At 48.5% G+C, this 14,267-nt stretch overlaps 1 protein-coding gene across 1 annotated transcript; it reads left to right on the forward strand.

Annotated features, from left to right (window-relative positions):
* Positions 1-469: 469 nt before the first annotated feature.
* LOC127605773 (complement factor H-like) lies at positions 470-14,084 on the forward strand. The gene is made up of 21 exons (XM_052073540.1): positions 470-659; positions 753-935; positions 1,188-1,293; positions 1,395-1,474; positions 1,561-1,743; positions 1,836-2,018; positions 2,107-2,301; positions 2,413-2,592; positions 3,490-3,654; positions 3,803-3,965; positions 4,048-4,211; positions 4,411-4,599; positions 4,711-4,902; positions 5,913-6,083; positions 10,133-10,238; positions 10,389-10,465; positions 11,524-11,715; positions 11,811-11,999; positions 12,389-12,574; positions 13,487-13,666; positions 13,803-14,084. Exons 1-21 carry the CDS (start codon positions 587-589, stop codon positions 13,994-13,996), a joined length of 3,351 nt encoding a protein of 1,116 aa, XP_051929500.1. The 5' UTR covers positions 470-586; the 3' UTR covers positions 13,997-14,084.
* The last annotated feature ends 183 nt before the right edge of the window (positions 14,085-14,267 follow it).

Consider the following 14,267-nt stretch of genomic DNA (forward strand, 5'->3'; position numbering starts at 1 on the left):
GCATAGCAGGCTGATTGGACACTCTAAATTGTCCCTAGGTGTGAGTGTGAGCGTGGATGGTTGTTCGTCTCTGTTGTGCCCTGTGATTGGCTGGCAACTAGTTCAGGGTGTCCCCCGCCTACTGCCCGAAGACAGCTGGGATAGGCTCCAGCACCCCCCGCGACCCTAGTGAGGATCAAGCGGCTCGGAAGATGAATGAATGAATGAATGAATGAATAAAAATAAATGGAGCAGTCATCATCCATTTTCCCACTTAACTCCTTTCATTCTGTTAATGAGCAACCGATTGAATGTTGAACTTTGATGAGAATAACGCTGCCTCTTTGGTTTTGCGCTATTGATCTCTGCCAATGATTACCGAGAAAGCAAAACAAAGCAAAAAAAAAAAATGGCGCAAATCGCAGAGTCGATATTGTGCAATACACCGACCCCCCCCCCCCACCCCCACCCGGCACAACACACACACACTTTTTTTTTTTTTTTTTTTAACTGTGTAATCCGCAGCTGAAACGTCGTACGTATACCGATGTCGCGCGGGCTCCGTTTTTAGTTGCGAGCGGCGGCGGTTGTGAGAGAAGAGGACAAAATGAAGACGATAGCGCAAAGCTGCGTCCTCTTATTGTGGATGCATACTTTGGTGACCTTGGTCGAATGTCAAGGTAAGACCAAAGCGCCGCACAAACGTTCTCGGGATATCTTTTGTCGCCGTCGACCGAGAAATTAAATAATTCTTGTACTTTTTGGACTTGCAGAGTGCACACTTGAAGATTTTCTGAACGGTCGCCTGTACGATTCCAATTTTGACACAACCGGTTTGGAGGCCAAGTACCTCGACGGGCAGCAAGTGCGAGTGCGCTGCAATGTTGGCTACGGCGGATTTTTCCGACTCATCTGTACCGATGGACGGTGGCAATCTCGTGGAACCAGATGTCAACGTAAGAGACGCTTTTTTATGCATTTATCCTATCGCCCGGGAGGCTATTGTGCCGGTTTTTTGTTTTTCCTCATGAAGGGAAAAACACAAACTGCTTTGAGTCGCTTTTGCAGCATTGCGCTCCAAGATGGATGATAAGATCTGAAAAAAAAAAAAATTTGGGGAGGGGGGGGGGGGGTCAAGAATCCTATCCAAGATGCTGAACCTTTGTTTTCGTCTCCCCCCCCCCCCCCCCCCCCCCGGCACATTGAAGCAAAGCCGTGCGGTCACCCGGGCGATTCCTCCAATGCAAATTTTCATTTGGAGCAAGGCGTCGATTTCGTCTTTGGCTCCCAAGTCCAGTACACTTGCCACGAAGGGTACGCCCATCGCCAAAGTTCTCCATCACCCCCCCCCCCCCAAAAAAAATCCAGTCGATTCCAAAATCACTTTTCCCCCTTTGCACCGTTCTCGTTTTTAGTTACGTCATGGTGAGTCGCTTCAACTTCCGCCGTTGCATGGCGGACGGCGGCTGGAGCGGCACCGTTCCGGTGTGCGAAGGTACGAGCTAACTGCTAACTGTTAACCGCTAACTGTTAACCGCTAACTGCTAACCGCTAACCGCTAACTGTTTTTTTTTTTTTCAGCCATTCTGTGCCCCTTCGTCAACGTGGACGACAACGTGGAAGTCATCGGGGACATAGAGGAAGCCAACTACGGTAACGTGGTTCGATTTGGTTGCAAGAACAACAACGAAATCCTCGTGGGTTCATCTGAGATGTCCTGTAATGAAAACCGAGAGTGGAGCAGCCGTCCTCCCAAATGCCAAGGTAACGGTTTTGTGCGATCGGGATGTGACAAATCAAAAACGATTTGGACGATTATTCATCCACCGGTTTGCTTTTCTGCCATTTGTCGCTAGCGATCAAATGCACCGCGCCGCTGATCCAAAACGGTTTCGTGCCCGGAAAGGTCCAAGAGTACAAAGAACACGACATATTGTCCTATCAGTGTAACCCGCGCTACCAGTACGCCGAAGCCAGACCTTCGGCCTGCACGAAAGTCGGATTGCGAGCCGAGTGGAGCCCCCGTCCCGCTTGCGAATGTAAGGAGTTCTCATCTCGGCTCACGCTCGACACTTTTTTGCACGTGAGCTCATTCCAAAATCGATTGTCCGATCGGCTCCGTTGCAGTGATCCAATGCAAAGTGTCGCTGCCGCCCATCGATGGAACCAGCTACAAACCCGCTCACACGTCCTTGTTTTCACCCGGCGACACGCTCAACGTCACCTGTGGAGCCCGACACTGGATTTCAACCACGCGGCAGATCTGGGCGCTCTCGACGTGCAAAAACGACGGGAAATGGAGCATTCGACCGATATGTCAGGGTATCAACATTCCGGGCCGCCCCCCCAAAATCGCTTTCCCGCCTCGAGCCTTGCGATGCTCATGACGTGATTCTCTCGCTTAAACGAATATCTCCAACGTGTGCTCCGCAGAGGTGACCTGCAGTAACCGAAGGCACCCCAACGTATGGCAATGGGACATCGGTTGGGGACGGATAGTAACATTGGGTACTTCCGTCGACTTTACCTGTCGGTCAGGCTACAAGAGAACAAACGGCTCCCGGAAGGTCACGTGCACCCGAGACGGCTGGATACCAAATCCGCCCTGCCGAGGTAAGGTGCAAGTGCGCCGTTAACAGTTAGCAGTCAGCAGTTAGCAGTTGGCGGTTAGCAGTTAGCGGTTAGCAGTTAGCAGTTAACAGTTAGCGGTTAGCAGTTAGCAGTTAACAGTTAGCAGTTAGCGGTTAGCGGTTAACAGTTAGCAGTTAACAGTTAGCAGTTAACAGTTAGCGGTTAACAGTTAGCAGTTAACAGTTAGCAGTCAGCAGTTAACAGTTAGCAGTTAACAGTTAACAGTTAGCAGTTAACAGTTAGCAGTTAGCGGTTAGCAGTTAACAGTTAGCAGTTAGCAGTTAGCGGTTAGCAGTTAACAGTCAGCAGTTAACAGTTAGCAGTCAACAGTTAGCAGTCAGCAGTTAACAGTTAGCGGTTAACAGTTAGCAGTTAACGGTTGACAGTTGGCAGTTAACAGTTAGCGGTTAGCAGTTAGCAGTTAACAGTTAGCAGTTAGCGGTTAGCGGTTAACAGTTAGCAGTTAACAGTTAGCAGTTAACAGTTAGCGGTTAACAGTTAACAGTTAGCAGTCAGCAGTTAACGGTTAGCAGTTAGCGGTTAGCGGTTAGCAGTTAACAGTTAGCGGTTAACAGTTAGCAGTCAGCAGTTAACAGTTAGCAGTCGACAGTTGACAGTTAGCAGTTAGCAGTTAGCGGTTAACAGTTAACAGTTAGCAGTTAGCAGTTAGCTGTTAGCAGTTAACAGTCCTCGACCGCTTCCTAGCACTCGGGTCCGCCTGACTTTTGCCTGCAAGTCACCGCGACAATCCCGCCGCCTCTTTTTTTAACTGACTAGTCCCGCCGACATTTGATATTCATGGTTGTCAGAGGAGTCGTAGAACCAAACGATGTCATCGGGCAATAACGAAGCGCATCTCCTGTTTTTTTTCTTCCCCAGAAATAACATGTGACACCAGGGATATCCCGAGCGCAAACATCGCCAACGGCGGCAAGCAAATATATAATAACTACGAAACGGCCTATTTCACGTGCAAAGGTTCTCAAGACTGGTTTAGTCTAACTTGCTCTGAAAACGGCTGGCAGGGAAACGTCTATTGCCCAGGTAAGAAAGAAGACTAGAAATGTATTCATTTTTTTTTCATCCATGACGACATGTTAAAGCATACTGTAGGGGTCCAAGTGGAGAGCCTGGAGGGACGCCGTCCTGCAGGTTTTCCAAGTTTCTCAGCAACTGGTTCGACTCATTTCAGGACACCAATGCAAACAACTTGACCTCAGCAACGCAGACATTATCCGCAACAAAAAGAACTATTACAACGAAGGCGAACGCGTCCGATACGCCTGCGCAAATGATGCCGATCGGCAATTCACCGTCACCTGCGAGCTGGCCGGCTGGACCGGAATTCAGAACTGCTCGGGTAAAATCACGCTGGATGAAAAATGCGCTAGGTCCGCCGTGCCATTTTGATTGGGATGGGGATTCTTGGTTTCATACCACAGTGTGCCTCCAACCTGACGTCCTCCATGGCTTCGCCGTCGGTCCGGTACATGACGCGCTCTACTACACGTGCGACGAAGGCTATAAACTTGCCACGAAAGGGTGGTGGGGCGAAGCCAAATGCATTGATGGTCTTTGGTTTGGACTGGAACAATGTGTGGGTAAGCGTGCACACCGCTCAGTGTAACGCGCATCAGATCTGTACCATTGTTGATTTTCGCCATCATGACAAGAACGGGATTTGATCCGACACCGATTTTAATTCACCGTTTGCATGTCCCCACAATGCAATCTTTTTTGTGGTGTGTGTGTTTCTTGCCGTCTTCTTCAACCTTCCATTTAAATGTGTTTCTAATGCAGAAACAAATACGTGCGGGGAGATACCCGTGATCGCGAATGCCAAAATCAAACACCAGAGGGATAGAAACGGAAATGCTGACAGCGTCCAGATTATTTGCAAGGATGGATACCAGAATCGGATTGATCGCTTATTGTGTGTGGGAGGAAAATGGCATTCCAATGGATTACCCTTTAACTCCATCTGCACTCGTGAGTTAACATGCCGGTACTCACACACATTATTTATACACACATATACAAATGTTTTTTTTTTCTCCAATGTCATGATGGTTTTCTTTGTCTCCATGATACAACCTGCAGTTGTTGCCGGGACCTGCGATCCGCCTCCGAAAATTGAGAACGCGGTCATTCTGACTGCATTTCAGAGGGAATACTTGTCTGACGCTAAAGTAACATTCAAGTGCCGGGAGAACTACATGATGGAAGGCAAAGACACAATCACGTGTCAAAACGGACGATGGGACATTGTGGACAACGACATAAAGTGTATACGTAAGTGAAAGATTGGGATGAAAGCAAGGTGGTGGGGGGGGGGGGGCGGGAGGGGGGGTCATCTGTAACTCATTGGTATGCTTTTTAAAAATAATTTTCAGGGTTTGTATCGGACGTTGTATCGGTCTGTCGTGGTGAAGAAGGAGCTGAGCCAAAGGGCGAAGCTCTCAATTTACCGGTCGATCTACGTCCCAACCCTCACCTATGGTCACGAGCTATGGGTCGTGACCGAAAGAACGAGATCCCGGATACAAGCGGCCGAAATGAGTTTTCTCCGCAGGGTGTCCGGGCTCTCCCTTAGAGATAAGGTGAGAAGCTCGGTCATCCGGGAGGGGCTCAGAGTCGAGCCGCTTCTCCTCCACATCGAGAGGAGCCAGATGAGGTGGCTTGGGCATCTGATTCGGATGCCTCCTGAGCGCCTCCCCGGTGAGGTGTTCCGGGCATGTCCCACCGGGAGGAGACCCCGAGGAAGACCCAGGACACGCTGGAGAGACTATGTCACCCAGCTGGCCTGGGAACGTCTCGGGATCCCCCGGGGAGAGCTGGAAGAAGTAGCTAGGGAGAGGGAAGTCTGGGCTTCCCTGCTAAAGCTGTTGCCCCCGCGACCCGGTCCCGGATAAGCGGTAGAAGATGGATGGATGGATGGTTTGTCATTAAGACTTGCACGTACCGCTATTTTCTCCTAAATAGAAATTTGGGAATATTTTGCTAAATTGCATCATGCCGATAAGATAAGATAAAATGAGATAAGATAAGATAAGATATCCTTTATGTGTCCCACACTGGGGAAATTTACAGCCTCCAGCAGCAAGAATGTAGGTAGAAAGAAGACGATGATGACACATGAGATCCTTCACCAATGTGATGGGGGTGATGGGCCGCGGCGGGGGGGGGGGGGGGGGGGGGGGTTACACATTTTTACGCCCTCGTTGAACTTCTCAAGGGAATCGGCAGCCACTTTTCAACCCCCGCACCGCTCGAATGTGACATGATCCGTCTGGTATTTTTAGCCTACTGCTCCAAGCCCAAAGATGCGCAAGTCACGATGACCTTCACTGACGACAAAGAGAAATACGTCAACGATGACGTCATAGAGTATCGCTGCATCCATGCGGGTGAAAAAAGCGGGGGCTCCGCCACCTGCGTCAATGGCAAGTGGAGTCAACCAATTCGATGTGAAGGTAAGGAGAGAAAACGCAAGTCACTCCACCGCATGAACGTTTCGTTTTGGGAGCCATTTTGAGTCATTTGAACTCACTCGGCTCCCAAAGACGTTTTTAAACGTCATTTCAGACTTGGTCTACAATTGGCTGCTACTCAATGAGTTCATTGTTGCTCCAATGCTTATTTGATTTTTTTTTTTTTTTTTTTTTACTATTCCATGGCATTCTTTCAAAGAGCATTCTATTTGATTCAGTTTGAGTCGCCACACGCAAGACTATCGAGTATCAAGTTGGGCACCGCTAACATGAATGCAACTAAAATACATTGTGCTGTTTTCATACAACTTTGATCATAATTCACCACTGCCACCTGCTGGGGACTAAACGGAACTGAATCATTGACGAAGGCGTCGAATTCACCATCCTCATGGAACTGTTTACTACAGTTTGTCGGGTTTTTTTGGGGGGGCGAGTTCTGAATGTGGAGATGATGCGCGGCCGCTGCAAAGTGCAAGAGTTGGAATTCCGTGAGATGACGGGCTGTTGGTCACCCCACAAAACTTAACCTTCACACCTTTAACAGGGAACTGATGACATGAACTCGACAAATGCAAACGATATAGAATTGCTCTCTTAACTGACATTCGCACGTTTCAAAAAGGATTTTTTAATTTTTTCTGTTATGTGGCCCTCCAACGAAAAAGTTTCGGCAGCCCCTGCTTTACATGCCCTCCGATTTAGAATAGCATTCTCAACACAGAATCTTTCCTTCGCAGCTTCCACTTAGGAGATGCTGACCGGCCGAAGGAAATCTCACACCAAAATATGGATGCAAGGGAAAAAAAAAAATTTTTTTTCTTTTTTTTTTTTTTGTGGTGGAAGGGTGGAATGTAGCAAATGGGAGGAAAACACGGAGGCGTCTATAGTTTCTACACATAATTGGAGTAATTCACTGACAATCTGGATGCCTTCAATAATAAAATGTTAGAAACGGATGTTGAAGTATTGCTGTCATTTTTTTCCCAGTTGATGTTTCCAGCTAAATTCTGTCTGGTGGATTTCATTCCGTGCTGTCGTCGGCCCCGTTTTAAAGAGCCGCTTCCGCTCGCCGTTCGATAGTTCAAAACCTGAACCCCAAATGCTTCGTATTCTAATACGGAGGTGTCCAAACTACGGCCGTTAGTTAAAACGGGTGAAGGTTGGGAGGGTGCGGCGTAGAGCTTTTCGCTATAGTCGAAGATACTAATACATGATGAAAAGAATAACGATACTTCCATTTTGGAGGCAAAAATATATTATTTTTTTTCCCACTTTGTGCTCAATGGCTGATTCAGGAAGACATCGGAAAAATGGTCACCTTATGACATCTTTTGGGCGGCCCGGTAGTCCAGTGGTTAGCACGTGGGCTTCACAGTGCAGAGGTACCGGGTTCGATTCCAGCTCCGGCCTCCCTGTGTGGAGTTTGCATGTTCTCCCCGGGCCTGCGTGGCTTTTCTCCGGGTGCTCCGGTTTCCTCCCACATTCAAAAACATATATGGTAGGCTGATTGGACGCTCTAAATTGTCCCTATATGTGAATGTGAGCGTGGATGGTTGTTCGTCTCTGTGTGCCCTGCGATTGGCTGGCAACCGATTCAGGGTGTCCCCCGCCTACTGCCCGGAGACAGCTGGGATAGGCTCCAGAACCCCCCGCGACCCTCGTGAGGATCAAGCGGTTAGGAAGATGAATGAATGAATGACATCTTTTTTTGGTGGGGGTTCTGAACGCGGAGATGGGATTTGACTGCTGTTAAGTGCAGAGCCGGATCTACTCGGTGAGATACAAGGGCTGTCGGCCACCCCAAAAACATCTCCACTTAACACCTTCAAGTCAAGTCGAGTCAACAGTATTTATAGAGCACTTAACACCTTGAACCTTGAACAGAACTCGACAATCCAAACAATATGTGACTGACTGCTTCCCTGACTGTTTCAAAAAGTTAACACATTTTAAAGCGGCCCTTTCGTGCTTCCATTTTTATTTTTTTTTCCTGTAGGCGGCCCTCAAACGAAAAAGTTTGGACACCCCCTTGCCCCACAGACGTTGTCCTATCCACGTTGTACGCCATTTGAGCTGGTGTTTACGTACAGGTTGCCCTCGACAGAACGGACTCGTAGGTTGGAGGGTTTTAAATCAACTGCAAAGTTAGTAGTGGAAGTAGGATCGGGTCTCGTGTCAATAAACACTTTGATCAGTTTTTTTTTCCGGAATTGGCTTCGTACACGAGTACTTTTTACGAAGGACTTTGCACTCTCATATCCTCGCGCCAAGGTTACGGCTGTGGCGACTGGACCGCAAGTGAATCAATCATCAAGATCAATGAAAACGCTTTTGCGGCTTTTTCGTGGCAGAATTGTTTCTAAAAATCCAAACAAGGTGCTGTTTGTTCGTCGAGAGGAAGATATATGTGAAGATGCCTTTGTTTCCGTAGGGCCCCGTTTGTGGTTCTTGTTTTTGCTTTTTTTCTTGAGATGACAGCCGGCCTCTCGGTGCGAGTTTGGCGCCAAGGCGGGGGGGGGGGGGGGGCGGTCGGGATATCGATTAGGGTTGCGCCAGAGTTGGCGGAGTGAAAATGTCAGAGTTGCTCAAGCAAGCGAGCAATCACGCCGGGGGGGCGGGGGGCGGGGGCAGGGTGTGCAGAGTGCACCAACGCATCGTGGTTGGTTCTTCCATTTTGGGCAATCCCACTGCGAAGGACCCCCCTCCTAGAGGACTGCAGCTGAGGACAAACGCGGCAGATTTTCCACATTTGTCAAAGCTTTGGGCCCCCCCACCCCCCAGCTCGGATTGTCATCGCGCAGCTGCAAGGCAAGCCATGATGCGACTGCATCTCTTACTTTTGGTTCTAGAACTTTGGGGGAATGTGAGAGTGTCCTTGTCTGAAAATGGTAAGGTAGACTTTTTTTTTTTACTTTGTCGGCATCTTCCAATTTAGGGAAGTTAACAGTTTTGAAGGCTTGGAAAGTGGAGCTAGTGCAAAATCTTGCTATACTTTGTGCATGCGTACCTAATTTGCGGCTGGCGAGTGGAATGTTTGTGATCGCTAAAAGGATGCAAAGAGAGTTAGGCGGAGTTGCTTTGCGTTGACAAGTTGAGCCGCCAGTTGTTGTGGCCGCGTGTCTGCTTTAACCCCCGTGTTGCTGTTTGTTAGCATGTGCGACGCTCCCGGACGTTCCGCACGGCCATTTGGCGGAGGCCCCAAAGACTAAGTATCAAGAAGAAGACGTGATACGTTTCACGTGTGAAATGGGGTACATTTCAAGGCTCCCCATCAGATATAAATGTACAAGTGACGGCTGGGTGGCAGTCAATCAAAGACGTTGCTTCTGTGAGTCCAAAGCCATTTTTAAAAAAATTTGATTTATTTTTTTTTTTGTCTTCCTCTTACTTGCCCACCGGTTGCAACAAAAACAACAACAACAACAACAAAATTGCAAGTGCAGCATTCGGTTGCTGACAACAATTTCAAATGAGTCAAGTTGCTTCAAAGAAACTAACCACACAATGCACAATAGGGTGTACCAACAGGGGGGGGGGGAGAGGGGGGAGGGAAAATCATTCAATTCAATAACTGATCCCAACAGGTCAAAAATCAAATGTTTGATGTTTGGCAAACTCATTCATTCATTCATTCATCTTCCGAGCCGCTTGATCCTCACTAGGGTCGCGGGGGGTGCTGGAGCCTATCCCAGCTGTCTTCGGGCAGTAGGCGGGGGACACCCTGAACCGGTTGCCAGCCAATCGCAGGGCACACAGAGACGAACAACCATCCACGCTCACACTCACACCTAGGGACAATTTCGAGTGTTCAATCAGCCTGCCACGCATGTTTTTGGAATGTGGGAGGAAACCGGAGCACCCGGAGAAAACCCACGCAGGCCCGGGGAGAACATGCAAACTCCACACAGGGAGGCCGGAGCTGGAATCGAACCCGGTACCTCTGCACTGTGAAGCCCACGTGCTAACCACTGGACTACCGGGCCGCCCTGTTTGGCAAACTGTTTTATTTTTATTTTATTTATTTGCAGTGAAGCCGTGTCCACTTCCCGAAAACACTCCAAATGGCTATTATCAGTTTGTCCACGGTGACGACTTTGTTTTCGGGGCAAAGATCAAATACTCTTGCAATGCGGGGTAGGTGCATGTACCAAGACCAATTCCTAACAGCACACGTATTGAAGATTTTGTAGCCATGATGATGTTCTATTTGTATCATCATCATCATTATTATTATTATTATCGTTGTAATCGTTAACGCTCGCCTCTTCTCTCAACTCCTTGTAGCTATCAAATGGTGAGTAAAATTGACACCAGGACATGCTTGCTGGAAAAATGGACCAACCACGTCCCAATTTGTGAACGTAAGTTTTCATAACAAGCAATTTGTGATCAGCTGTATGTGCGCTCGTTATCGCCGATAATAAGTACATGACTCGAGAAAGCATCCGTTCGAGCAAAATCAACATCGATTTGATTTAATGGAATCCTCTTCAAGAAAAATAGGAGCTGCTGGAAAGGCAGCCACTCTCGCGGCGCCATTTTGAAGTCAAAAATAACACAAGACAACACATAGGACAGACACAGTCGTGCAATCTTCACCACTTTTCTGCATACACTTTGTTGCCTGAAGCAGTTCGAGATGAAAGAGGAGAGGATCAAAGTGTCCTTTCACCAGTGGATCAGAGACATCATGCTGAAAAATGTGCACACGTCTGCTACAAGCAAAGTTTTGAAAGCAAACACGAAGCTGTAGCGTCCATTGACTAAAGAGATTAGTTCACTTCTCCTGTCCCACATAATCCGCTTCAAACTCCAAGCTGCGACTCCCAGCTCCAAATCCGCATCGGCACTCCGCGCCAACGCTCCTTTCTTCTCATCGTCGGCTCCTCAAGACCTCCATCCATCCAGCCGCAGACCGTTCAACAGCACCGATCTCTCCGCTGACTGTTGTTCTTCTTCTTCCTTTCATAACTTTGCTGCTGTGAATCTGGAATTTCTCCATTGCGAGACTAATAAAGGTTTTCTTAATCTTAATCTTAATCTTATCAAAAGGTAAATTGATTCCCAACTCGGGGCAAATGCGTGAGGTTCAAAGCCAAACAATAGAGGAGCGAGAAGTGATCTCTGTGGCACTCCACAGATGACATTACAATAGTCACGGGTCTTACAGGGACATCACAAATGTGTACGTTTTAACGGTAGTTCGTGGTAACCGTTTCCAAAACTACGACCGCCAGCTACGATGTGTAATACGCGCTGTGCACTTAGTTCATGAGCTAGGTGGCAGCAGCGATTAGCTTTGCGCGGTTTGTTGTCACAAAGGCCTTTTCACTATTTTGTGGGAAAAATCTGGTCGTGGATGGAGCATACCTTGTCCGCCCCTTTGGCTGAGCTGGCTAACTTGTTTTTGTCTTTGTAGCCATGAGATGTGACCCACCGCCTGCACAGGGGGGGATCACAATCACAGGTTTACCAGAAAACGAAGAGGGCATCCTTCCCGATCACTTCCTCAAGTTCAGCTGCGACCTTCCCGGGAAACAACTGAGTGGCAGCTCACTGCTAATATGCGGTCAAGATGGCGTTTGGGATCAGCCATTCCCATCTTGTGAAGGTAGCCGCCGCACGCTAACGGCAACGACGCCAACAACAACATCAAATATTGCTAACTTTTGACCCCCCCCCCAAACCCCCCACCCGCCCCAACAGACATTTCCTGTAAAGTCGAAGATCTACACCTTCATCTTACTGCAGACGGGCTGCCACCGGGGAATCGAACCATACGAACGGGACACAAATTAAGATTTCGCTGCGGTGATGGATACGCTTTGAATGGAGCTGAAGAAATTGAATGCTTGCCCACCGGGCAGTGGAACAAAGCTTTCCCGACTTGCACTGGTATGCTCCGTTTCTCCCCGTTCAAGTGAGGAAACACCTCCCGAACCTTCAAACGTCGAGCACAACAACATTTTGTGAAGCTTCGTCAACTTCCGGTTTGTTTTCATTCGCAAAGCGTCATCTAATATTAGACGTCTTCGTGTGATGGATGAGATCGATAATAGAACAACAAGCACTCACAAAAGACGCAGTTGCCAAAGGAAAAATTAGCTCCCAATTATCCACGTCGTCATCATTAGCATGTTGCGTCCTAGCGCCTTATTGTTGCTCCGGAAATGCGGTTCAGTGTACCGAACAACCAACTGCAACCTCGTTGGTTAAAAGCAAAACCGCGTGGCCGATTCGCTAGCCTTAAGTCTGATTTGTGAGTTTTCTTCTCCTGAAAATAGAACCGTGCCAAGTGTCGGGGATACATGCTAGCGTACGCTTGAGCAGCAGTTTCCGAGGCACACAAGCAAGAGAAGGACAAAAGTTGACGTTTCATTGCCGCCTGCGTGGTCAGATGCTTCAAGGGAAAGCGGAAGTGAAATGTCTTCCGAATGGGCAGTGGAGCGATCCCTTCCCGACGTGCGGAGGTAATGTTTTATACACGGCGTTGCCTTTTTCCTTAGCTGCGCGGTGTGACAGAAAATGTCTCTCCTGGTCTCGAATGGCTCAATTTACTCATTAGCGGTGATCATCTTAAATAGTCACCAAGGCCAATGTTCTAATTTTAAAGTGAAGTCAGACTTTCTGAAGCTATTGTAAATAAAGATGCTGTGGTAGTGATGGGCTAAGTGAAGCTTCATGAACCAATGAGACATTATCTCTCACATATGTGGTTATTACACGATGGTTCGTTCATATTTGCTCTTGAAGGACCCCTGCTGGACGTTGAGCAGTATCCCAGTTGGTATTTGAGACGAAAGCTTGTCATGTCGCTTCGTTCCAAATTCCTCCGGATGTTTGACACAACTCATCTTAATACTCTCTGCGAATGACAAAATTGAAACGAGACGACATTTTCCACGGCCACTTTTACTCGACGCATGCTTTGAAGCGGGCGGCCCGGTAGCCCAGTGGTTAGCATGTCGGCTTCACAGTGCAGAGGTACCGGGTTCGATTCCAGCTCCGGCCTCCCTGTGTGGAGTTTGCATGTTCTTCCCGGGCCTGCGTGGGTTTTCTCCGGGTGCTCCGGTTTCCTCCCACATTACAAAAACATGCCTGGTAGGCTGATTGGACGCTCTAAATTGTCCCTAGGTGTGAGCGTGGATGGTTGTTCGTCTCTGTGTGCCCTGCGATTGGCTGGCAACTGATCCAGGGTGTCCCCCGCCTACTGCCCAAAGACGGCTGGGATAGGCTCCAGCGACCCCCGCGACCCTAGTGAGGATTAAGCGGTCCAGAAAATGGATGGATGGATGGATGGATGCTTTGAAGCTTTGGGCCATTTTGCCCAGTCATGGCAGCAGCATCATTGACCCGTCTCTGTTTGTCCCCCGTTCTTCTAGCTCCTTCGGAATGTGAGCGTCCACCTCACCTTCCCGGTGGCGACACCGAATCCTCCACCAAATTCATTTACAAACATAATGACAGAGTTAAGTACATTTGCCAGAATTACTACGTCATGGACGGGCACCCCTACATGACCTGCAACAATGGCCAATGGGTGGGACAGATGAAATGCCTCAGTAAGTCTCAAATGGGTGATTTTGTCGACGCTCTAAATCCAAAGCCAAATGCTAAAATGACCGGTCCTTAAAAACTGGCCGTGAAGTTTCAAACACAGCACCCGGATGATGAATGTGAACGCTCCATTTCTTGCAGAGCCCTGCACCGTGGATAGAGAGCTCATGAGCACCCACAAAATTGCATTCCGATACGTCCGCGACGATAAGTTGTACTCTGCCCATGATGACGTCATCGAGTTCAGGTGCGCCTCGGGAACGAGACATGACGGCGTTCTGGATATGCGACAGAAGTGCACCGACGGAGAAATGGAACTGCCCACCTGCCAGTAGCTGCTTTTGCGGGGGTCGTCATCGGCCAACTGTCGTTAGTATGCCGCTGCATTGTCTGCTTGTTTTCAATTAAAAAAAACGTCTGTGCCTCTTGCTTCTACAAGCTGAATTGTTGTCGCGCTCGCATACATAACAAGTGGAAGGCCCCGGACACATTATATTTGCAGCCGCGTTTATCCAATGCATTGGCGTTGATACGATCTTCTCGAGGGTTTTTTTTTTCTGGTCCATTCATCCACAAGAACATTGCTGCCAGTCAATCGCAGGGCAC

The sequence above is a fragment of the Hippocampus zosterae genome, chromosome 8 (genome assembly GCF_025434085.1).
Source record: "Hippocampus zosterae strain Florida chromosome 8, ASM2543408v3, whole genome shotgun sequence".
NCBI classification, from domain to species: Eukaryota; Metazoa; Chordata; class Actinopteri; order Syngnathiformes; family Syngnathidae; genus Hippocampus; species Hippocampus zosterae.